The sequence below is a fragment of the Humulus lupulus genome, chromosome 7 (assembly GCF_963169125.1).
Source record: "Humulus lupulus chromosome 7, drHumLupu1.1, whole genome shotgun sequence".
Classification (NCBI taxonomy): Eukaryota; Viridiplantae; Streptophyta; class Magnoliopsida; order Rosales; family Cannabaceae; genus Humulus; species Humulus lupulus.
In genome coordinates this window covers 200,506,697-200,534,110 of record NC_084799.1, presented here as the reverse complement: position 1 = coordinate 200,534,110, position 27,414 = coordinate 200,506,697, and the positions used below count along the sequence as shown (strand labels likewise).

Below are 27,414 nucleotides of genomic sequence, written 5' to 3'. Positions count from 1 at the left end.
AGTAATTTGTTGCTAATTGATAGTAGATTATATTATATATGTTTAATATGATATTATTCTAATAAGTGAGTTTAAATTTAATTAAATTTTATTTCATTTATAAATTGTATGATTTTATTATTCTTAAATAATTATCATCGTAAAATATCTCAAAAATATCGTATTTTAATTTTTTTAATTATTTATTATTTTTAAATAATTATCATTGTAAAATATCTAAAAAATATTCTATTTTAATTTTTTAATTATATATTATTTGTAAATAATTATTAGTGTAAAATATCTCAAAAATGTCATATTTTATTTTTTTAATTATTTATTTTATTTAAGTTTAACTGTTTACAATCTACAACTAAATATAAGAATATTCCATTAAAGATAACATTAAAAAAAAACCGTTAAAACTAAAAATTTCCGTTATATACACATTTATTATATAAAATAGATATATATATATAAATATATATGTATATATATAAATGGATGGACTTCGATATGCATGGTTTATAAAAGGAAATTAAGTAACATGTGTATTGGTATTTTATTATATATAAGGGCCGGCTATACGGTGCATCCAGTTTTGGATTTTGGTTTATTTTCTACACTTCGGTAATTTTTTTTCCAATTTTTTTTATATGTCGGTTAGATTGTAGTCAATTAAGACATCCTGCAAATTTTTTAGAAATTCTAAATAATTTATAATGCTCAAAACAAGGTTCAAACAGCTTGTTGCACACGTTTTTTTTTTTTGTATATGCGTATAAAATTCAGTTGTTCGAACATTATTTTTGACAATGTAAATTATTTGGAATTTCATAAAAATTTGTAGAAAGTCTTAAATGACTATAATGTACATTGCCTTATAAAAAATATTATCGATGTGTAGGAAATAAAAAAGGTTGCAATGATATAGCCAAAAATGTGGTTTTATTGAAGTCTTACTCTATATATATTTCCATTTTGTACTTATTGTGGTCATTGACTTCGACTGTTATAACAATTAATGCTAATGAATGCATATTTGCGTATTCAGATATATGCTGCATAAATACCTAAGTTAATATTTCAGGCATTTTCAGATGTCAGCCTCGACTGAAGAATCGTTTAGACTACATTTTAAATGCAATATTTCTACTCACCATGGTCGACACAGTAAATGGGTAGGTCACGCCTTTCTCGTAAAGCTCTGTGTAATGGATTGATCAATATTTAAAATTAAATAACTTTTTATTATTTATATTGTGGTTCATGTTCCCTATACTTACACATCGCGAGCTGTAATCTTTAGACTGTCTTGCGAGACATCGCTTGCTTAACAAGACTCTAGCTCGCTTTGTTGCTCCAAGCTTTCGAGATGTAGGTCGCAGTTTTCCAACGCTATGTAGATGGTCGTGTTGTGCTAAATGTTGCCTAACGAAATATATTCTCTTTCACACTGTATAAATTAACACTTGTAGAGCAATCATATTCACTAACTGGTAAATTTTAACTATAGTATATTCCAATGATTATCCAATTAATATGCAATCCAGTGATTATTATTCTAATGGGATGGGGCTCCTGAGGGAAACATGGACTTTTAGAAGCTATTTCTAGGCGTGTATGAATCATTTATTAATCAATATTTCAAATTAAACAACATATTAATTTTTTTTTGGCGAATAGACTTTATCACTATTCAAATTGAAACTGTATGAGATTACAATTTAATCTTATAGTCTAGCCAAATAGCATGTAAGGATGACTCGGAAAATTAGACAACTAAAATATTAAAAATTAAAAAACTTAAAGCCCGCAAACTTAGTCGCATTTGAAAACTCCCCACAGAAATGAGATTGCTAGAAGGAAAATCCTTCAGCTAGATGTTAAAATCATCAATTACAGAAAAAGTGTCTCTCATTGAAACGTCAATCATATACTTGTACCATTAAACCAACAAGAATAAGGAACCCCTTCTAAAAACAGCAAAACAAGAAAAAATCATCTTAAAATGGAACAAGAAAAACAAACAAAAAAAATTTGGAGCTTAAATTGCGGTTTGTAAGATTGAAAGTATAGTTGTAATATTTTCTACATGTCAATAATTTTTTTCTAATTTTTTTCTCATATGATGGAGTACATTGAAGTAATTTAAGACACCCTACAAAGTTTCAAGAAATTCTAAATAATATACAGTGTTGAAAACAAGATGCAAACAACTTGTTGCGTGAGTGTTTAATATTTTGTATGCGTGTGTAAAAATCAACTGTTCGAATCTTGTTTTCGACACTGTAAATTATTCGAAATTTTTTTAAATTTAGAGAGTGTCTTAAATGTCTACAATATTCAATGTTATATAAAAAAATTATAGATGTATAGGAAATAAAAAATGGATGCACTAGTGCAACCAAAAATGTTGCTCCAAGGAAACCTCACCCTATATATATATATATAATACCATTTTGTCACATTGAGACAAAACACGTACCTACAATACTTATTGTGGTCAATGACTTCGACTGTTACAATAATCAATGCTAATGAATGCACATTTGAGTCTTCAGATACATGCTGCATAAACACCTAAGTTAATAATTCAGGCATTTTCACATGTTAACCTCGACTGAAGAGTCGTTTAGATGACATTATAAATGCAAGATATCTACTGACTATGGTTGGTGTGGACACAGTGAGTGGCCAGGTCGTGCCTCTCTCATTAGGTACTGTGTCATGGCTGCATTCGTGAACTATTGGGACAAGCAAAGTCTTTCTCACACTCAATATACTGTGGTTCATCAATATGTTCCCTACACTTACACATTGCGACCTGTAATCTTTAGACTGTCTTTCAAGACTTTTGACTTGCTCTGTTGCTCCAATCTTTCAAGATGTGGCTCGCAGTGTTCGTACGCTATGTAGATGGTCGTGTTTATCTGACTGTTGCGTAACGAAATCCATTGCCATTCACACTGTATAAACACTTGTAAGGAAACCATATTCACTAGCTGGTAAAATTTAACTATAATATATTCCTGTGATTATTCTAGTTGGATGGGGCTGCCGAGAGAAACATGGACTTTTAGTAGTTATTATATTTGTTATTTAATATTTCGAATTAAACAACATGTTATATTTGTTTTTTAAAAAACAACATATTAAACTTTTTAGATCTAAAAGGAAATGACGTATTACATAGACAGTTGGCGTATGAGGTCATTTAAAATAAATATACATAGTAAACGTACCACGTTCGAATGATGAAAAAAAAATTAATATCATGCTTTCAACTGAATGTATGTCTAGATAAATTATATGTATTCTGTATTTAATTGCTATTTAGTCTTATTTAATTACGTAATTGATCCAAATTTAATCAGTCTTCTTTTATATATATATATTTATAATAATATACGTATATGTATATGCGTATTACCACATTATATTAATGTGACATTGATACAAAATACTTAGGTACCATTATAAGATAAGAAATGATAATTTTAAATACAATAGAATAAATATTATATTATTAATGAAGTTGTACTATAGATTAATTTTGGCTATAAATACGTAAGAAACTAAACAGAGATAATATAAAAATAAACCATCCATAACAATTTCATATATAAATATTAAAATAAAATAATAATTAATAAAAAAAAAAAAATAATTACTTAATTGGTTGTTAAATTAACAAATCAAATAAGTAACAATATTAAATTTTAAATAATTAGCCTTTTTCACAAATCTGGGTTACCATTTTTATACATATACAAGTGACCGTTACTGTACTTGTTTGTAATATTGTAATATGTTAATGAAGGAGTATAGTGTAAACATAGAACAATTATTTACATAGAAAAGTGAGTACTCTAACGAAATTGTAAATATAAGTGATAGTTAGAATTCTTTTTTTAATCAAGAAAAGAGATTTTATTGATCACAACACAATACAAACAAACCAATCCAAAAGGACAAAAAACTCAGGTTCATGACCTGAGCCCCAAAAACCTCAATTACAAATGCTCAAAGCCTTTCATCTTCTGACACTACAGGAAAATTGGGTTCTAGCGACGACACATCTAGCGACGACATTTCGATTTTCGTCGCTAGAGGTACTTTTAGACTTACTCCCCACGTCTACCCTATTTACCGCGAACCCAAATAAAAAAGCCCACCAAATTTTTGTTTTCCCCACCAATTTTTTGTTTTGCCCAGTTTTTTTTCCCTCAGACCCATATATACCCCAAACCCCTTTCTCTCCCCTCTCAGACCGAAGCCCTTCTCTCAGACCTCAATCCCAAACCGTGAGAACCCCCATCTCCTCTCAGACCCCACTCTCTTCTGTCTCTCTTCTCTCAGACCTCAACCCGAAACCGTGAGAACCCCCATCCTCTCGAGCATCCTCCATCTGTGGCTCTTCCAAGCTCCGCCGGAGACGACTGTGAGAACCATCAGAGACGGAGACGACCGTGAGAACCCCCATCCTCTCGAGCATCCTCCATCTATGGCTCTTCCAAGCTCCGCCGGAGATGACCGTGAGAACCATCAAAGACGAAGACGGTTCCTCTAAGCTCCATCAGAGACGGGTACATATATTTATATATATATAAATATTTAGTTTTTTATTATTAGTATTGTTCAGTTAATTTATATATATATATATATATTCTTTTGTGACTGAAGGTATCTCTCGACTCCCTCTTTGTTTTGCATGTATATGTCCTGTTTTGGACTTGTTTGGGTAAAGTTTTCAGCTCTTTAAGAAACTCACCGTTCATTATCATTCTCAACAAGGGGAATCAGATCGTGCAATTCCAAGAAGCCAAGTGAGTAAACCCAAACCCTTTTATTATTATTTTTTCTTTCAGAAAAATTAGAGACTAGGAAAAATATGGGGAGAAAACTTGGAATCTTTTGACTGGGTATTTGAGGGGGAAGACCCTTTTCTCAGATTCCCAAGTTATGGTCTTTTTCAGTGACAAGGGTCTGTGGTGAGGTTGGTTGTTGTTTCTGATGTTGAATTTTGTGATGACCAGGTTGATCTGTTGGATTTCATTGACTGGTCACTCTCTCGCTAAAGCTCTCAAGCAGGTATTTTCTATTGTATATATATTTATGGGCCTTGATCTGCATAACTCTCTTGTGTTTTTATTGAAATACTTTCAAGAACCATAAATCTAAAAAATCCAAGTTGTGTCTGCTTCTTTTCTAGCTATGTGGGGTCGCTTATTTATGATTTTTATTCTATTTCAATGTTTCAAAACCTGTATTTGACTTGTTTGGGTAATGTCTTGACTCCCCTCGTTTGTTCTTTTTGCCTTTTTACACTGATTTCTCTGTTACTATTAGAAAATTAGCTGTTACTATTACATATATATATAGATAAAGTATATTTAGTAGTATTTATAGGTTGTGCTTGGAGTTTAGGGGGTTTCATTCCCGTTTATCTCTACCTCTTCCTCACCCCTCTCTCCCTAATTTAATTAATCCTGCAAAGCAGTTGTTTTCAATTTAAAGTATGGGTTGTGAACATTAATAATTTAAACCCGTTACACATACAAACAAACTATTATAAAGGGTTGGAATAGATTGGCCAAATTTGGATGATTTAACCATTGACATATGCTTTTATGTTTTACCCCTGTGTTGGTAAATCAGGGAAAGAGAACCAAATTTTAACAGAAACCCAGTTTGAAAGGATTCACTATTTTTACTAAGATTGGATGCCCAGTAGTAAAGACTCACTCAATGCTATTCTTTTTTTTTTTTCGTCTAAGTTAAACAACACTAAACAATAAAATAACAAGCCTTTCTTTAGGTCTAGCTATGTGTGTGTTATTTGAGAATAATATCCTCTTTTATCTATGAAAAATAACAAGTTTGGGCCCCTCAGTCCTCATCTGACAGACAGATTGTACACCAAATTATCTTGTCAAATAGTAACTCTGAAATAGTGAGTTTCATTGAATTACTTCCACTCTTGCATACAGGATCACCAGAGAACAGAGGCCAAATGAAGCAAGTTGATATAATAATCTCTCACATTAACTTTTGCTTTCTGTGTTTTTTTTATCACCCGTGATTTAAAAACATGTACAAATTTTTTGGGCAATAAAAAATATTAGGCACCACAATAAGGAGAGTAGTGGTGGTTGGTCCCTATCAACTTGAGGGGGCTGTTAGTACATATGGTTAGGCTTGTATTTAACTGCTAATTAGTTTATTTCAACTGTATTTTCAGCTGTCTTAACAGACTCTTTCATGGACATATATATATTCGGTTGGTTTATAACAGAACTCAGTTGTATCTATTCTATATAAATAATACAAGTTCTATTCAGTCTTTTTCACTGATTCAGAACTCTTTTTCTCTAAAACACTTTTGTATTCACACCCAGAAGCTCAACAACTTCATTATTTTTCTCTGCCTTTCCTTTAATCTAGGTTCTTCTGGTACATGCACCAAACAACACATTAACTGCAAGACAGTGTACTCATTATGAATTCCGGGCAAAAGGTTTGTCTTATTAACTCAACGACTTGTTTCTTCACTATATTATAAAATGCTTATTTTCACTTTTAAAAATAAAAACAAAAACCTTATTTTTAGTCACAACAAATTTAAGTTTGTAAAACTCACACTTATTCTGTATCTTGAACATTGCTTTTGTATAATTATAGCTATTTTGAATCCTTCTAGAAAGACAAAATAAATTAGCTTAGAGTATATAGTTCGCTTTGATTTCAACTGCATCCTTTTTTTTTTATCACAGATAGATAACTGAGAATTGAGTTAAACTGCTTTAGGATTCTGTATATAGTCTAGTAGATTCGTAGTAGGTTAAGAAGGGCTATCTATTACTATAAAATTATATTATTGAAAAAATAAAAGTGCATATGAGCTATTCTTTTAATCTACTTAATTGTTGTCAAAAACCCTCTCTAGGAGAAGAAACTATAAAATATCTCATCCAGTTAATACTCAGCACAAGCACATAACATAGAAAATAAATAACTTTTGTTTAATTTTTTATATTATATTCTAATTTCTCAGAGTACCATTTTACCAGTTCTCAATTCTATTAACTAATAAATATTAGATCTCTCCTTAAATTTTTAATCCCAAATAATCAAACAAGATTTCCAAAACATACCCTCTATCACAATTGGGGTGGTGAAACTCACAGATGAAATCCACATATGCTAAAAAGTATTTTACTCATCCCCAAAATCTCAAATTTGTAAACACAAAGTGTGTTAGACATTGTGCTCAGATTGGCAACTTTAATTTCCAAAATCGCAGCCTTTAAATTAAACCATGGCTCGTTTCAAATGCATAGCAGATGATACATACAACAACCACAGCAGAAAAATAACTCATTATAGATGTCAAGTCAATCTTCAATACTGTTAGAAATTTTTTGGGACATTTAATTGAATTATTATTATATTTTTAATTGTAAAACCCAAATTGTAAGCCTATGGCAGAAACTAATGTTAGAAAAGATTGAATGAAAATGAATATTGAATACAATTCTTAATAATCTTAAAAAATTCTCACCTGAATCATATCGACGCAAATCTAGATACCACTAGTAGCTGTCCTTGTTTAGCTTCAATTGATCCAACCTATCTTCCAAATATTCAAGCCGTTCTTCTCTTTGACTACCACCAATAAGTTCACCAACCTATATGAACATAGTAGTTTCAATTGAAAGAGCATTCTAATATCATCTACCAACTTTTCCACAATAAGATATGCATTGCACAACATTGTATCTATTTTGTCCACAATTTGGCTATGTATTTCAGTTCAACTAAACTCGGAATTTAATGTGATACAAATTGATGTTTGGATTGATTAGGCCATATTAGGCCAAATAAATCATATGTGATGTAATGAAGAATGGAGAAAAACAAGATTCACCATTCAGAGTCCATAGGCCATTGTCCCCAAATTTCAGGGAAGTCTCAGCAAGTTTTGCCTTATAACTTTTGAAGGGGAATAAAATATAGCAATAGAAATTGGAGATTTGGAAAGTTAAAATCAATTAGATTATTTCTCAACAAAGTTTGGAGTGTCATGTGCAAAATAAAATGCTCACGATAAATGTAGCTTTAAAGAAGCTGAGCCAAAATTTCGCTAAACTCAAACTTAGTAAGCATGCATACCTAATACATACAAATAATAGACTAAAAAAAAAAGAGCAACAAACCAACAAGCACCAGTCCCATACTAAATAGGAAAATTAAAAGAAATTATAATTTTATTTATGAAACTGCACTATTAAATGCCTTCGAACATGGACATAAGTTTTAGTGTTGCAGACAGAAATTTACAGAATGTGAAAGTTTGTTTTGCCTCTAGTTGTGGTATGGCTCATATGCACTTGTTGATATTGTTGTATTTGATGTGTCTTTATATCCAAACCACATAATAAATCACTATTGCATTACTCTTCTTTTTATTAATTTGTACTCTGTTGACTAACCACGACATTTTTAATTTTCACGATTAATTGTTGATTGTAATTTGAGCAGCAGCTTGGTTTTGCAGGATTTTCTATAATGAAAGACTTTGGATTTTGATTGATTTATTGAGGTATTTACTCTTCAAATGTGTTTATTCTCTATATTTAGGATTGTTTATTTTGGTTTTTTTTTTTCATTATGTGGTATAAGTTGAAGAGAATACATGTTTCAACTGAATTTTTGTAAAACTTTAATGTATGTAGAAAAATATATATTGTTCTAAGAGAACCCAATATAGAGTCAAGTGGAGGTTAATCCAATTCCATGTAATTAATACAATATGTTTAAGCTATAGCTACCTATAACTAGATTGATATTTACACATATTTAGTCCTATTTAAAATAGTATATTTGTTTTTTATCAAGAAAAAGAAGTCTTACTATTTTTACAAGTTTTGAGTTTCTCATAATAATATGTATATTTGTTGCTCTTTGTGATGTTATTTTTCTTTAATTACTTCCCATCCTTTTGTAATAGTCTATCAATTTTCTTGATGCAACTATTTTTCCTCAAGAAATATGGAGTCAGGTTTACCCAAGAAAAAATATGATATATTTCTAATTAAGATGTATGGTACATGTGTGTGTTTTTTTAGGGAAATTTATGTATATATGTACCATACATCAACTCTGAGCAAGCAATTTGCGTTCATTAAAAAAAATAGAAAGAAAAAAGTAGTAATGAGTGAATCAATAAAATTATACAATAAATAATAACCATAAGATTTATGTTATTCATTTTGTGGTTTTCTCTTTCATAAATATTTTATAAATGGTCAATATGCATAAACTTATAAATTTTTTACTAAATTTAATAACCAATAAAAGTAATAATTAATAAAATAAGTATAATAAAACAAATAATTAAATCAAATAAAAATAATTACTAAATTATATATAAAATTGAAATTAAATTGATTATTAATTACTCACTTAATTTATTAATTAATAAACTTTAATCTAATAAGTTATTGATGATTTATTTGTAAAACATGATAATTCATTGAAAAAATAATAATTCAAATAATAATTTCTTACACTGTGCAGTGTAATAATTAATAATTCAAATAATAATTTCTTACACTGTGCAGTGTCCTATAAAATGTCGATCGACAAGACTTGGATTAATAATTCAAATAAATTTTCTGATGAGTATGTTGCTGGAGCGTTTGCATTTGTTGAGAGAGCTCAGCAATTTGTGGATACAAGGGGACTAGTGAAGTGTCCTTGTAACAAGTGTATTAATATCGAATTGCAAACGATTGGTGTGCTAGAAAGTCATCTTTTTGAGAATGGTTTTCTACGAAGTTATACAAATTGGTACTGGCATGGAGAGGAGGAAATAATACCGACCAATAGAGTAGTCCACCAATGTCACGAGGACGAGATGATGGATGTTCTTAATGATATAGCACAACCTAACAATTGTGAAGATGATGAGAATGAGGTTGATGATGAGATACCACCAGCATCAGAATGCAGAGGTACTAGCCAATACTATAATGACTTATTTGCCGAGATGGAGTCTCCGTTATTCCCAGGGTGTGAAAAATACACATCTTTGAATTTCGTAGCTAAGTTGATGCATTTCAAAGTGTTGGGGAAAATTCCTAACAAAATTTTTGATGGAATCTTGGAGTTGTTAGAAGATGCATTCCCATCTCCAAATAAGATACCAAAGTCACATTATGCGGCGAAGAGGTTGATGAGGAAATTGGGTTTGGGTTACGAGTCAATCCATGTTTGTAAGCATGATTGTGCATTGTTTTGGAAGGAAAATGCTGGAAAACACAAGTGTCCAATTTGTGGGGAGGATCGTTGGGTGGATAAAAATACCAAGGGGAAGAAAGTGCCCCAAAAAGTTATGCGTTATTTTCCATTGACCCCTCAGTTGATGCGAAAATATGCGTCAAGGCACATTTCTCAACATATGAGATGGCATCATGAAGGGCGTGTTAAAGAAGATGGTATCATGCGTCATCCTGCAGATGGGAAAGCATGGAAGGATTTTGACCGTAGCAATCTAGCGTTTGCAATGGAACCTAGGAATGTGCGCCTTGGATTGGCTGCTGATGGATTCAATCCTTTTGGAAATATGAGTTTGTCTTATAGCATGTGGCCGGTTGTGTTAATGACTTACAACTTGCCACCGTGGTTATGCATGAAAGAGACTAACTTTATGTTGACTTTATTAATTCCTGGTCCACATTCACCTGGAAAAGATTTTGATGTTTTCTTAAGGCCATTGGTTGATGAGTTGAAGGAATTATGGGTGAGCGGTGTTCAGACTCGGGATATTGTTGATGGTAGTTTTTTTAAGCTTCGAGCAGCTTTATTGTGGACTATAAATGATTTTCCAGCGAGGAGTAGTTTTTCTGGATGGAGTGGTCAAGGTTACACTGCTTGTCCTACTTGCAATGTATCAACACCATCAGTTCGTTTGCAAAATAAGGTTGCATTTTACGGTCACAGAAATTTTTTACCAATGGGACACCAAATTAGAAAAAAGAAGAAGTTATATGGTTCAGTTGAGAAAAGACCACCTCCAGAGGAATTTAGCACTGAAGCTATTTTCACACAAATGAATTTTATGCCTGAATCTCTTCCTGGTAAGCATGTTAGCTACGGTGGACAAAAAAGGAAACGCACAAAAGAGCAAGTTGGTTGGCGTAAAAAAAGCATTTTCTTTGAGCTCCCATATTGGGCCAATATGAAGTTGCGACATAACCTAGACGTCATGCATGTTGAGAAAAATGTATGCGACAGCTTAGTTGGCACAATAGTCGGGTTGGAAAATAAGACCAAAGATACAATTAGCGCTAGAGTATATTTGGAGAAGATGAAGATAAGGCCAGAATTGCATCTGAGAATGGTAAATGGTCGAATGGAAAAGCCGGCAGCGAAATACACATTTATTCCTGAAAATCGGCATAAGTTTTGTCGGTTTTTGAAATCAGTCAAATTTCCAGATGGGTTTGCATCTAATTTAAGGAAGAATGTGATTGAAAATGACAATAAGATTACTGGGTTGAAATCCCACGATTGTCATGTCATATTGCAACGTCTTTTGCCAATTGGTGTTCATTCATTCCTAGAAAAACCTATTGCCAAGACCATTATTGACTTGTGCACTTTCTTCAAGATTATTTGTGCTAGAACTCTGATTGTTTCTGATTTGGAGAAAGTGAAAACATCAATTGTTGAAATTCTTTGCGGACTAGAAATCATTTTTCCGCCAGCGTTTTTTGATGTTATGGTTCACCTAATGATACATTTGCCTCAAGAAGCAATAGATGGAGGTCCAGTACACATGAGGTGGATGTATCCCTTTGAGAGATACATGAAAAAATTGAAACATTATGTGCGTAATAAAGCTCGTCCTGAGGGGTCCATAGCTGAGGGTTATGTCGTCGATGAAGCATTGACATTCTGTTCTATGTACTTCAAAGGGGTGGAAACAAGGTTTAATCGTCCAGATAGAAATGTTGATGCAATTCCATCACTAAAGAAGTTGTCTGTGTTTCAATCTCAAGGTTGTCCGATCGGTAAGAAGACACTAACAACTTTGGACGATGAACTTAAAAAAACTGCTGAGTGGTACATTCTCAACAATTGCATTGAGATTCTCCCATATATTCAGTAAGTACTTTGATCACACTAACAATATATCTACTCTTCCATTTATCTTTCAAATTTTTTAAGTCTTTCATATTTTATATGTGTAGAGAGCACAAGCAGATCCTTTTATCTAGTGGTGCTGAAAACCTAGATCAATTACAGAAAAAGGAGTTCCCCATGTGGTTTTACAATAAGCTTTACAATCTTCGACAAGCAGGATCTGCAGAAGCTTCTGAAGAGTTATTCTCCTTAGCAAACGGCTCCTCTAATCTTGTTTCTTCATACACTGGGTGTATTGTCAATGGAGTTCGATTTTTGTGTTATGATAGAGATAAAAATTTGAAAACTCAAAACAGTGGTGTCTTAGTACCCGGAGTAGACAACAAAAATTTCTACGGGCAATTAGAAGAGGTTATAGTGATGTCATACCTTGCTGGTTGTTCTGTTGTATTATTTAAGTGTAAATGGTTTGATACAGATCCTACCAAGAGTAGGATGAAGCATGAAAATAATATAACCAGTATATTTACTAAGTTCGAGTGGTACAAAAATGACAAGTTTATCTTGGCAACTCAGGCAAAACAAATTTTCTATCTTGATGATTTGAAAAATGACCGGGATTGGAAAATTGTTGAAGAAGTTCATCATAGAAATGTGTGGGACACCCCAGCAGCTTATGAACAGTTGGATCCCATTGAAATAGATGTTATGCATGACACAATAACATCTGATTTCCAATTGTTTGTCGATCTTGGTCCGTTGCCAGAAATCAATTTTTGCCGTAGAGATCAATCGCCATATGTTGTCAATGTAGATACTCCTGTTGATCAAGAGGAAGGTGAAGAGGAAGAGGAAGAGGAAATGGTCGATGAAGAGGAAGAGGAGATGGTCGATGAAGAGGAAGAGAAAGAGGAAGAGGAAGAGATGGACTTAGAAGAAGATAATGTAGAAGAAAATGAGAATGATAGTGATAATGAATATTATAGTGATGATTAAGTTGTAATTTTTGCATTCAAAGATTGTTTGCACTTATTATTTATGGATAACCATATTATTTATGTTTATCTTTATTTGTCAACATTTTATTATATGCACACATATATATCATTATATCATTATTAGTTGGTATGTTGAGTTTAACTGTTAGAAATATATATTCTTAATTTTCGGTGATAAATAAAGTGTCTAGAATACCTCACATGAATCTTAAATGTCAGCAATCTATATTATTTTCGGTGATAGTGAATATTATAGTGAAGCTTATATTATTTTTACATTGAAAGATTGTTCAAATGTATTGAAATTTTATAATATTTAAATTTGATTGTACAAATTTATCAATGCATATATATCATCAATTTTTTTAGATATGTCTTCTGCGGTTATGCAACATCACGGAGGTGATGGTGGGGCAAATCCTCCTCCAGATCCAACGCAGATACAGGCTGATTGTGAGAGAGGTAACACATGCAATTATTTTTTTTGGATGAATATATTGAATTAATTTATTTATGTGTATATAATAATTATATGTATTTGAGAAATAATAGTGACGACTAAAACGAAAAGGCGCGGCATCAACAAGGGGTTTTCAACTCGAGAAGCTAGAGTTGCATTAGGTAGACCACTACCACTGGAGTGGGATGTTCGAGGGAAGACTTACAAAGAAATTGGTGATTATTCCCAACATTTCTCTAGAGAGATCGGCATTCTCATTCGACAATATGCCGATCTTGACTACGACCGATGGGATAAAGTACCCAGCGAAGTTAGAGATCGCATACTTCCTCGTCTAGAGGTAATTTATTTCTATAATTTTTTTATTGGGTTCACTTTAATATTAAATCTAGCTAATTTATTTTATTTTTTTGATTCAGGATGATTTATTCGACATTGGTCGAAGTCGATATGCCTCAGAGAACCTCCTCGGCATTCTTTTGGGCATTCAACGGTCGTGCGCTGATCGTTACTCGGAGTGGAAGAATGACTTGTCCACTCATTTAAAAAAGAATGGTCGAGCACATCCTCTTGATGGTTTGGTGGTGGAGAAATGGCAAAAGGCGCTCCAGTATTTTGATCGCCCTGAAGTGAAGGTATTCACAAAAATATTATTTTTTAATTTATTTTTGTTAATTTAACATATGGTTAACACAAGTTCTTTGCAGAGGCGTTTTGAGACTAACTCTGCGAACCGTGCAAAACAAAAACAGAGAAGCGTGCAGGGTTCACAGTCTACGCCAGCCCTTCGTTACAAGAAGGTACTTTCTTTTTTACATAATTTTTATTTATGTTTTTTTATAATGTTTTTTTTCTTAATTTTTTTCAAACTTCTTGTATTGTAGCGTGATTTACAAACTGGGTGTCTTGTTGGGGTTCCAGAGATTTGGATGGCGACTAAGTACATAGACGGGGAAGGTTGGGTGAGCAAGGCAGCGAAAGATAACTATGTAAGTAAATTTATATTTTATGATTTTCTTACTTTATTGTGTTGTAAATTCTAATATTCTTGAAAATTGTGTGATACAGGAAAAGATGATAGAGATACGTGACACTCTGCAGTCACAATCATCTACGAGCGCCTCTGCCTCGAGTACTATCCCGAGAGAAGATGATGACATTATTCTTGTTGAGACGATCTTTGGACGTCATCGAGGCTATCAGCCGGGTCTTGGTCGCAGGATTCGCACGAGGGCGAATTGTGAAGCGGCTGAGGTACCTCAACCAGCCCAACCACCTCCTACCGCACAAGACATGCAAGAGGTGAGGGAGCGACTCCGAGCCATAAAGGAGCACTTGGCTAGGATTGGTGGAGTCTCGGGATCTGGATCTTCTCAGCAAGGTCATGGTGCCGATCCTACAACACCTAGTTAAAAATATTTATATTTATGTATTTTAATTTTACTATGATAGTTACTTTGTTATAAAAATATTTATAGTAAAAATATAATTTTGTGCATGATTAAATTTCTCTTCTATTTCAAATCTTTTAGCAAAAAAATGTGTTAGTATATATATTGAATAATGGCATTTTTTTAAGTATATATAATAGTGCTTTAGGCATAAAAAAAAAGAAAAAAAAAGACTTTTAGCCACAATATGTTGTCGCAAAAAAGTAACATGTCGTCGCTAAATACCTAAATAATTTCAAAAATCAGAGGACATTCCTAACTAACAGCGACGAAAAAGTGGATCTTTTAGCGACCACATGTCGTTGCTAAAGGGAAATAGCGACGACATTTTTCATTTCGTCGCTAATTAAAACCAATTAGCGACCAGCATTTAGCAACGACAAATAGCGATGACATGGTAGTCGCTAAAGGAATTAGCGACTATATTTTGGGAATTTGCGACGACGTAAGTCGTCGCTAAAACCCCTTTTCCCTGTAGTGTGAAGAGAAAAAAAACTAAGCCTACACTTAATGTCTTTTTTAATCAAGTGAACTACAGCTATAACACTAAGAGAGTAATTATGGACAAAACAAGTGTTTCTATTATGCCACAAATAATAGATAGTAGTTGAGAACACAACCACCACTATAGAGGCTCGAATCCACTTCCTCATGTCTTCTATCCACCTGCACCAGTTCGAGAAGATTAGAGGCCATGTACAGCCTAACCAATCTTGAACCTGATGGACAACCTGCTGGGAGAAGCAACAGCCAAAAAACAGATAGTTAGAATACTTGTTATGGTCGATGTTCGATCGTTACAACAATTTTTACTAATATGCTTAGTACCTAAAGTTTTGGATTTGTACGAGGTATACTCCGAATTTTTTATATTGCCAAAAGTAATCAAACATAGTAAACCCTAATTCAGTTAGGGCTTCCCCGCTAGGTCTATTGATGAGATAATTGGGTACATCCGTGTCAAGTTTTTATTGGTCCAAACCATACTTATTTTTTTTAAAATTAATTTTAAATAAAAAATTAATGAAAAGAACATTTAAATTCATAAAAATAAAAAAATAAATCTCAAGAACACCAACAAATTTTATTCACATTCCATTTATAGCTGAAAAAGAAACTATACGCATGAGTTAAACCGTTTTTTATCAACAATTTTGATTGAATGTCAATAACATCATACTTAATATAAGAGACCAAGCTCCATTTGCTACTGATCATCCACTGTAAACTAGAGATGAAGAGATTGTTAAGATGAGAAAGCGTCTTTGACAATTAGATGAGCACATCTGGACTCATTCTATCACCACGAGATCTCAATGTGTATCCCACCACTACCTGATAATCCCGATGTTGGAGGACCGAGTTAGTAGGAGGTCTTATGTATGAGTTTTGTTTTATAGACTATTATATTTTCATCTTTAGGACAACTCTTCATTTGGATTGAGCAATCGTACTCTTATGTTTTTATTTAAATCATAAGAGCTTTTGCATATCTCTCTGTCTCTGAACCCCTAAACCCCATGTTTGGCGTCGAAATCTTTCCCTTGCCCAAAACCCCATGCCGGCATTGAGTTCTCACTGTCCCTAAAGCCGAAACTCCATTACTCAATCTCTCTCTCCTCTCTCATTCTTGATCAAGACATGCTCCTCTTTTACATGAATTCTCTAACCATCTCTTTAATTTATTTTTATATTAGCTTTGTAAAAGAAAAGCCTTTAATTAGTACTCATTTGTAAAAAATCTGATCTTCTATTTTTAATTTAATATTTAAAAAATTTATGAATTAAAATGTATTTTTAATAAATTTAAAAAAATAATTATGATTTGGACCAATAAAAACGGGGCACATGTCTGCCGCTAACAAAATTATAGTTTTACAATGTTTGGGTACTTTCCCTGCTAAAAATAAAAGATTGGGAGTATCCCACGTATAAATAAAAAACTTTAGGTAATTTTTTCCACACATATTCCTTTAAGTCACTACGAAAAATCTTAGTTTTAGTCACAACAAATTTTGTGACTAAAAACAAAAAATTTGTGACTAAGGAAAAATCATTATACCTATGTCATCACTAAAAAGTCCGTGGCTAAAAGTATTAGTCACAAAGATCACAATTTGTTGTCACTAAATGTATTTTTAGTCACAACAAATTTTATCACTAAAAATAATAGGTCGTGACTAAAACTATATTAGTGACAACTTGTGATTAAGTATGACTTTTTAGTCACAAGTAATTTTTTGTTGTTACTAAAAGTGGCATTTAGTCACACAAAATATATGTTGTAACTAAAAAGTTGTCACTAAATGTTACCTTTATTTGTAGTGAGTGTCTGGTTATATACTGAAAAAACATCTAAATTAATAGTTCTGGCATTTCAATATGTACACCTAGACTGAAAATTCATTTAGATTTCATTATAAATTCACGATTTCAAATCACTATGACAAACAGAGTGAGCCAATAGGTCATGCCTTTCTCATAAGGCCACATGTCATGGTCGTTCTCACACTAAATATATTGAGTCATCAATATGTTCCCCACACTTAGAGATCTTGACCTAAAATGTTTGGACTGTATTACGTATTTAATTTTTATAGTCTTATTTAAGTAATTTATTAGTCTTTTTTAATTGTTATTTTATAAATTAATATATATATATTACATATTCGATATAAGGTAGGGAGGGACGACTAAATTTAGTCTTCATTTACACATATTATTGATATAATAAATAACTTGCTTGTGTACGTGTTGATATATATATATATATATAGTTGCTATGATAAATTTGGAATTAGTTAAAGAAGGGGCGGGAAGGGTCATTTTTTAATTAGGCACAATATGTATATGTGTACTACCAAATTATATTAATGTGACATTAATGAGAGAAAAATTAAAATATTATATTATGAAAGAAGTTGTAGTATAGCTGGTTTAGTTAATTAGATGGGTTCCAAGATTATTTTGGTTATAAATACGTAACTAACATAGCAGAGATAATATATGCCTTGCATTGACACTACAAAAAAAAGTTCTATACCGAGAACGTTATACCGACAACATGTTCTCGGTATAGACATTTTAAATGCGCAGGACATTTTCGCGGTTCTGAAATAGGGTTAGTTCCTATACCGAGAACATGTTCTCGGTATAGGGTTTATAAATATGCCCAACAGCCGCGAACCCCCTTCTCCTTTCTCTCTGGTTTCCCTTTGGTTTCTCCACGCCGTCCGCCTCTCTCCGCCGAAAACCTCGATTTTCTTCCCAAAAATTTCAGTTTTAAGCCCAAAAATCTCCAAAGGTGAAGGAGTTTCTCTCTATTTGTTAAAGGTAAGGTTTATTTATTCATTTTATATATATATATATATTTATGAAATGGTAATGATTTTTTGTAATTTTTGTTTGAAGGTTGGGTGCGGTTTTTGTTGAACTACAGAGAGAAAGCTTGCAAGGAATTGAAGGTATTGGTAAGTTGTTTTTAATTTTTCTGTTTTTTTTTTAATTTCTTTTTTCAATTTTTGAATAATTTATGTTTTTTATATAAATAAAATAATATTAATTTTAATAAAAATATGAAATTATTATATTAGATAGAATGTATTTATTTTTAGGTTTTAAAAATATTAATTAGTAAAAATGAGATTAGGAATTAGAAAATTGTTATATGATTAATTAGTATTTTTTTTATTAAAATAGATTCTATGTTGTTTTGGTGAAATTTATGTGTATTAAACATATTAGTAAACATATTAAATATTTGAGTGTTAATTTGAAAATTTTGGTGCTAATGTTAGTATGTTGTTGTTGTCTTTTTTAATTTTTTTAGTTATGTTAGTAGTAAAAAATCAGATTTTATAAATATTAATGATTTTTTATTGTTAATTTTTAGTAGATTTTTGATATTTTGCTTAGAAAATTGAATAATTAATAAAATTTAGACTAATAATTATAAATTATATAGTCGTTTAAAATGTATTTGTATTGCTCTCTGCATGATTTGAGTCTGGATATTTTTTATGTGTTATTTGCAGGATTTTAAATTTTGGGGTAGATGAAAATATAGTCGTTATGCTGCCGAATTTTTTATAGAATTGTAAAATTTAGAGATCTTGTGAATATTAGTAGAAGTACTCAACAAAATTTCTAATTTAATAAATAGTGAATTGATAAGTAAAGTAATATATTTTAAAATTAAGATTAAAAAAAATTAACATTAACATTATGCAACTAAATTTTAATAAAAATAAACATTAATTAAATAATTTAAGTAATAATTAAATCCTATGGTAATTAAATAAATTTTAGACAAATCTTAGAAATTTTGTTTAAATTAATAAAACTATTCAATAAAGCATAAGTAAAATATGTAATTTAATAAATACTAAATTAATATGTAAAAAAATAATATTTGTTAGTTTTGATTAAATAAAATTAACAAATATATTATTAGAAAACCAATTTTAAACATAATTTTAATCATTATTAAAATTAAAATTAATATTTGAAGTTAGTAAAAAATATGTCAAAAAATTTAAATAATTTTAATAATATTTACACTCAAATATATTATAGTTAGATATCATAAAACAACATAATTAACTTCAAAGAGCATAAGACATTATAAAAACAATATTTAATTTTATTTGTTTATTTCTTTGGTAATAAGAGATTATTACCAAAGATATGATAGTGTGTTATTATCACCTAGTGATAATTTTTTATTTTTTTAGTGTTCATCACAAGAAGCCCTAGACCCGTTCAGAGAGGGTGAGTCATTGAATACTCTTAAATTTTCCTCTCTCTGAATTAGGACACACACACAACTTGATTGTAAGTTTGATGATTAGTGTTTCGTGCAGTGCTACATTCATACAATGTCGATCGACAAGAGTTGGATTAATTTGACAGATTGATTATCCAATAAGTATGAGGCTGGTGTGATGGATTTTCTCCAAAGAGCTCGGCAGTGCGTTGACTCAAGGGGATTGGTGAAATGTCCGTGTAGGAGGTGTGTCAACGTTGAATTTGAGACGATTTATGTATTAGAAAATCATCTCTTTGTAAATGGTTTTCTACGGAAATATACCAATGAGGAAAGTGATAGATCAAAATGATGAAGATGAAATGATGGATGTTCTCAATGATGTTATGCAAAATGACAATGACGAATACGAAGAGAATGAGTGCGATCAAGAGATACCTACAACGGACTACAGGGGTGGGCAACATTATAACGATTTGTTTGCTGAGATCGAGGCTTCATTATTCCCCGGGTGTCAAAATTACACATCATTGAATTTCCTAGTGAAGTTAATGCATTTCAAAGTGTTGGGAAAAATTCCCAACAAAATATTTGATGGAATGCTGGAGTTGTTACATGATGCATTTCCAGCCCCAAATAAGCTTCCAAAATCGCATTATGCAGCGAAAAGGTTGTTGCGGAAACTTGGATTGGGCTACGAGTCAATCCATGTCTGCAAGCATGATTGCGCACTGTTTTGGAAGGAACATGCTGGAAAAAGAAAATGTCCTGTTTGTGGGGAGGATCGATGGGTGGACAAGAACACCAAGGGAAAGAAAGTGCCTCATAAAGTGATGCGTTATTTTCCTTTAACCCCTAGGTTAATGCGAAAATATGCATCGAGGCACAGTTCTCAACATATGAGATGGCATCACGAGCAACATATAAAATAAGATGGTGTATTGCGTCATCCTGCTCATGGGAAAGCTTGGAAGGATTTTGACCGAAATAATCCAACATTTGCAATGGAACCCAAGAATGTGCGGCTTGGATTGGCTACAGATGGATTCAATCCCTTTGGTAATATGAGTCTTTCTTATAGTATGTGGCCAGTTGTGTTGACGACATATAACTTGCCACCATGGTTGTGCATGCGAGAAACTAATTTCATGTTGAGCTTATTAATTCTGGGACCTCATTCGCCAGGAAAAGATTTTGATCTTCGACCGTTGCCACAAATCAGCTTTGAAAGTACGGGGGCTCCATTACAATTTTTTGAGATAGATAATGTTGCAATTGAGGAGGAGAGGGAGGAGGAAATGGAAGAGGAAGAGGAGGAGGAGGAAGAGGAAGTGGAGGAGGAGGAAGTTGAATATGAAGATGATGAAGAGGAAGATGAACACATAGAAACCGATGATGATAGTGAAGATTATTATAGTGATAATTAAGTGGTAATTTTATAATATGTTGAAGTAATTATTTTTATCAATAATTAATTTTATATAGTCATTTTTAACCGATAAATGTAATTTTAATATCGATTAATTTCACAGATATGGCTGATGTTATTGCTCGATCTCACGGGGGTGCAGGTGGAGGATGTGATCCTCCACGTGGACCGTCAGATATCCCAGCTGATTGTGAATGAGGTAATACTTTACACATTGATATACTCCTTAAATTTTAACAATTAATCCATATTAATTTTAAAATATTGAATTTGCATACAATAGCCTCGAAACAAACGTGGACGCCATAAAGGATTGAACACGCGGGAAAAAAGGGAATAGTTGGGGCGTCCTCTCCCACATGAGTGGGATGTGCGGGGGAGAACATATAAAGAGATCGGAGATTACAGCTCAAATTTCTCAAGAGAGCTCGGATTACTTGTTCGACATTACACAGATCCGGACTGTCCTCAATGGTCAAAAGTACCGAATGCCTCGAAACAAAGAATACTTGCACATTTGGAAGTAAGTAGTTTATGTATTTTTATGTTAACTCTCATTTTATGTTATATATCATATTTACTAATAAATGTTTGTAAATTAGGATGATTTGTTTGGTATTGGGCGTACTAGATATGGAGAAGGGCATATGCCTGGGATCTTGAGAGGCATTGATACTTCGTGTGCAAAAAAGTATTCTGACTGGAAGTACAATATTAAAGAGCATTTAACGATTAATGGGCCACAAAATCGTTATGGTGGTTGCACGGATACGCAGTGGCAAAAAGCCATTGAATTTTTCCGATGCCCAGAAATTACGGTAATAATTTCTTACTAAACTTAACTATCTTAATTAAATATATTACTAACGATAACTTTTTTCAGAAACGTTCTGTGGTCAACAAGGAAAATAGGAAGAAACTGAAAGAGCTTAGCTATGGAGGTTCTCAGTCAATCCCAGCGCTGCGCTATAAAAAAGTTAGTTAATTAATTATTTTTTAGTTTGTTTTTCTTATTTACGTTTAATTATTAATTTTATAAAAATATATGTACGTGACAGCACAATTTAGAGACTGGGCAACTTGAGCCCATCCCGGATAGCTGGATGGATACTCACCATAAATCAGGCACAGGGTGGGTGACAGAGAGAGCCAAAAATACTTGGGTACGTTAAGTTTTTTTTAACATTTTTCAAAATTTTAATTGTTTGTTTACAAAACATAATTACATTATACATTGTATCATAGGAGGGCTTGCGTGCATATCGCGACACACAGCAGACACAGACAACTGATACTGAGAGTTCCACACCAGTTTCGAGTGCGCCTGAAGATGAAGACATATCTTCGGTACAAACTGTCTTCGGAAAACGACGGGGCCACCAGAAAGGATATGGACGTATCCTTAACATAAGGGACCGAACTCCATTTGATTTTCGTCCTTCACAAACTAGAGATGAAGATATGTCTGAGATGAGAGAGCGTCTTCGACAGTTAGAGGAGCATGTTTGGACTCATTGTATCACCCCGGGATCTCAATGTGCCCCACCACCACCCGATGATCCCGATGTTGGAGCACCGACTCAGTAGGACTTATGTATGAATTTTATTACAATGGACATTATCATGTTTAAAACAACTCTTTATTTTGATTCAGCAAACATACTCTTATGTTTTTATTTATATGTTTAATATAAGTGTTTTAATTTTATTCTATTGTTTTATATTTAATTCAAATTAAATAAATAAATAAATAAGGGAATAAATATATCAAATATAAAAAAAAATTATGGTTTAGTCTATACCGAGGACATTGTCCTCGGTATATTCCATTAAGATGACAAATTTGGGTTGGTTGTGCCGAGGACATTTTTCACTCTATACTGATGAAATTGTCCTCGGTACAACCTATACCGAGAACATGTTGATTTTCGTCGGTAGACGTTTACTTCTACTGACGCGGCTGTACCGAGGACTTACTGCCGACGACATGTTCTTGGTATAAGGTCTACCGAGAACATTTAGGCTTATACAGATGACATTTGTTCTCGGTATAGACCTTGTTTTTTGTAGTGTGAGTGAATCAATCAAGTTAATAAGTTGATAACTCAAGATGAGTGGGTGCAGTACTAACGATTACATAGCGTTCAGGCGGTGCAGCGATGGGAAATATCTGAGCGCCAACATGATCGGTGGGCTAGCATATCTACAGTTCACTACGACTATACTCTCAGACAAGAACGTGAAACATGAGATAATTCACGTTAACAATGACTTTGTCCGAATAAAATCCATAGCCAATGGACTTTTATGGAAGCACAGCAGCGGATCCAACTGGGTCTTTGCCTCTGGTGACCCCAATAGTCACCCCGACTCTGACCCCAACATGTTGTTCCTTCCCATTCAACTCGACGAGAATGGCATGTCATACCGCAGTAAATGAAACTAGATGTTCTGCAAGAGTCGCTCTCCGGATGGCAAGAAGGAGTGTTGTAATGACCCACCTACTCTAGACTTTTGGACCATTAACGAAACTACACATACAAATCCTTAATAAAACTTACATTTGCGAAAATACCATAACTTTATTGGAAACTTGTAGAAATAAGAGTTACTTTCATAAAATATCAAGTAGGATATGGGATCCCATTGTCTTTAAAACAAAACATAATTTAAAGTGAAAAGGAGTTACATAGAAAGTGTGGAAAAATACATGTAAAACCATAAAAAAGGTAAAACAAGACTACATCCTCGAAAATCGAACTCTAGACTCCTTGACTCCATTCACCACTGATACACATTCTCCCAAGCATCCATGAATCTTACCGCCACTATAGCTATTTTCCTGCACATATAAACAAAAAGGAATGAGCCTAATGCCCAGCAAGGAAAAATCTAACACATAGTTCATATACATAATTTCATAAGAAACATAAAAACTTAACATAACACTTTATCATACACATACTATAAGGGCCATTATTACTTGGGGTCCCATAGACTAATCAAGTCATATGCCCATTAGATTAGTGGGGTCCTACTAGCTAAGTAGGTCATATGCCCATAATCTATTTGGGGCTTGTTAGTCAAATGGGTCATATGCCCAAGCCTATCATACATATTTCATAACATATTTCATAGCATAAAACATAAGATAACATAAGCATATAACATATAGATTCTATCCTATTTTCCTTACCAAAGTTACCGGGATATGAGGACAAAGTTGGGACTTTTGGAACACTCCTAAAACCATATATAACAGGGTGAGTAGATTTGAAGAAAAAGAAATGAAAGGAATGGAAGGACTAAACCTTGAGAAAAATACTTACCAAAACCTTTCTGCTCAAGAACTTAGATTTCCTAACCAAAATAAAGATTAAGGTTAGAGGCTTAGTAGAAGACTATGAGAACATAAAAGAACAAGTACAGAAATGAACTAGAGTTTTGGGTTACCTTGAAGAATTGTAAGGCCAATCTACACCTCAAATCGAAATACTATAAAACCTTACTTCCCCAAGTGTTTGATAAGCTTATGGTGATCAAGCTTATGATTTCCCCACCCCAAGTGTTTAACTCTCACACTCTCCTAGCACTTGCAGCCTCTGAACATAGAGTAAAAGGTGAATAATGGCTGGGTAATAGGTCCTATTTATAGAGTTTAGGAATGAAAGGATCTTAATTTTACTTGAATAAAAATAATAGCTTTTTAGGTGAAAATAATTTGAATAATCGTTCAGCAGAGGCTGAAGACTCGTTCAAAAAGGTACTGGACTTATCAAGAGGTTGAATGGATGAATGGAAAACAAATTCAAAATGTTTCAAAATATGCTGAAGGAGGCGATATATCGCCCCCTGTAGGCGATATATCGCCTGGGCCAGTATGCCCAAGGCTGTCGTGCATCGTCTCGTGTTTTCCGTATCTACGTGCTGCGATATATCGGCACACGCTGATTAATTAAACACGAAATTACACATTTTTAGCTAAGTTTGAATGGAGTAAACAGCCTTGACTAAGCCCTCAACGTATTCAAAGCTGCTGACTGACCTTATAGCATTCAAACTTTTACCCTTATTAAATTTAATCCTCAAAATACTTAATCCTTAATCATCCATACATAACATGTGCTTAAAATCCTATTGGTCCTTATCTAAACCTTATAGTATAATAAATATTATCCTTAATATCAGTCATATAATGAAACCTTAGGTTAACATTAATATTCTTAAACTATAGGTTAAACTTAGAAAATCTACAAGTACTACTATGAGTGTCCAAATAATTCCCGGTCTGAACCAAAAATCCACAGTTACAAAGATAATGCTATAAATACTATAATACTACTATCTAACTAGCTAAGTAAAGTTCTTGGACTCTACAAGTGTCTTATTGCCTCTGCTGCCGACATGTCTGATATTGCCAAGTTCGAGCTGGTCGATATCCCAGCTGCTGCTACTTAATTAAAACTACAAGTACTAATGTTGTGTGTGTCCTATAATAAGGGGTCTACCTATTATGTCCATCCATCCATCGATCTCATCTATATAGCTAGATTAGATTGCATAATATTATATTGACTCTAGGAGAGGGGTATCTTCTTTAATTAGTATCATCTGTATTAAATAACTAAGCTCATTATTAGACTAGTATACTACGTACATACGTACGTGCTATAGCTAGTCAGGGCTTAGTTCTTCCTTGTGTTGTGTACCTTAATTATTTATATTATTACAAGCATTCATGTTGTTTAAAGTTTGCATCCATGGATCTACAACTTCTTATAATTTATAATATATTATGATTAGTTACCAATATTTCCACATTGTTTCCATGATCTACAACTTCAAATTATTTCCATGTTGTTTTTTTGGCATGTTTTGAATTGAGCCAAGAATTGCTAGCAGCCCTAGTTGGAAAGGAAAAGAATAAAAATGAAAGATGCTTGCTGCTTGTTCCAATGTATATAATCTATATGATAAAATATATTTGATATAGATTGAAAAATTATGGACAATCTTATTGATATAACCCATGTTGTGACTATGAGGACCACCACACTTGTTGTTTTGCTTATCTTTCTACTTTCTCTTAATTTCTTCCTGTAATGAAAAAACTGTCCTACAGTCTTGGAGAGTATTTTTAATGCTATATACTGTCCATTAGATAGCCTACCCTGAAGAAGCAGTACATGGAATAATATGCAAGGAGAATGAGTGAAATCTCAATCAAGATATTGATCAAATGTCTTTTTGATATATAGTTCATAGAGTAATTTATTAAAACATGTAGAGCCAAGACCAGAGATCACAACAACTTGCACAAACACAATTTGATCAAAAGAAACAGTCACAAGAACAAACCAGTTAGAAGAAACACACAAGAAATCAAACCAGTTAAAACACAACACCAAGAATTACGTGGTCCTAATTAGAGTCAAAACTGAGAACTCTAAGCTACATCCACGGGCAGCCACTTTTATTAGAAAGTCAACAAAACCTTCTATAGCAGCTGTCCTATATTCGTTTCCAGCTCCACCATAAACCAGAAATCTATACCCAAAATTAGCTTTGCAGCACCCAAATCTTTCATCTCAAATTCTTTTTTCAGTTCAGCCTTTACCCTTTCAATTTCTCTCTGTAATTTCAGCCAGAGTATATTCAGTATATACTCTGTAATTTCTATTAGAGTATAAATGTCCCCTAGAAAAAAAATTATTGGATAATAACATCTCAATTATCCCCAGAAAGAAAAAATTCAATTATGGAAAAAGTACCATTTAATCCCATATATTAAGAAAATGATCAAAACTTACTGTTGTATTGTGTGAAATAGGTACACTCTCCTATCCATTTTGTCAAAATTTACTAAGTCATACTTAAAATTCCTTTAAAGTAAATGTGTGTATATATTTTATCCCCAAATTTTAAGATCGAATTAGATAAATTTTGGATTTCAAAGGCTGTTTTAATATCTATTGACAAATTTCAATTTTGTATTAATCTTTTAGGTATTGATTATATTCTTTAGGTTATGGATCGAATTGGCAAGGAGCATTGCAAAGTTAATTTGCAAGAGGTACGAAATTTTTTCTTTTAACTCTTATTATTAATATCTTAAAAATGTTAGAGGAGTTTGAATATCTTAAATATTCATCCATAGAGAAGTAGGTTCTGAGATTAAA

At 32.6% G+C, this 27,414-nt stretch overlaps 1 protein-coding gene and 1 long non-coding RNA gene across 4 annotated transcripts; both read left to right on the top strand.

The window, feature by feature from the left end:
* Nucleotides 1–8,526: 8,526 nt before the first annotated feature.
* On the top strand, nucleotides 8,527–15,466 carry LOC133790123 (uncharacterized). Of its 3 annotated transcripts, XR_009873917.1 has the most exons (4): nucleotides 13,249–13,592; nucleotides 13,683–14,225; nucleotides 14,343–14,390; nucleotides 14,512–15,466. It is a non-coding gene; the product is annotated as an uncharacterized LOC133790123 (long non-coding RNA). The 3 variants fall into 3 exon arrangements; XR_009873915.1 differs by lacking the exons at nucleotides 14,343–14,390; nucleotides 14,512–15,466 and adding an exon at nucleotides 8,527–8,584 and having other exon boundaries at nucleotides 13,500–13,592; nucleotides 13,683–13,977; XR_009873916.1 differs by having other exon boundaries at nucleotides 13,247–13,592; nucleotides 13,683–14,390.
* On the top strand, nucleotides 9,617–13,128 carry LOC133789572 (uncharacterized). Its single transcript, XM_062227376.1, has 2 exons — nucleotides 9,617–12,153; nucleotides 12,240–13,128. The coding sequence occupies exons 1-2, from the start codon at nucleotides 9,617–9,619 to the stop codon at nucleotides 13,126–13,128; spliced, it is 3,426 nt and encodes a 1,141-aa protein (XP_062083360.1).
* Nucleotides 15,467–27,414: the final 11,948 nt, after the last annotated feature.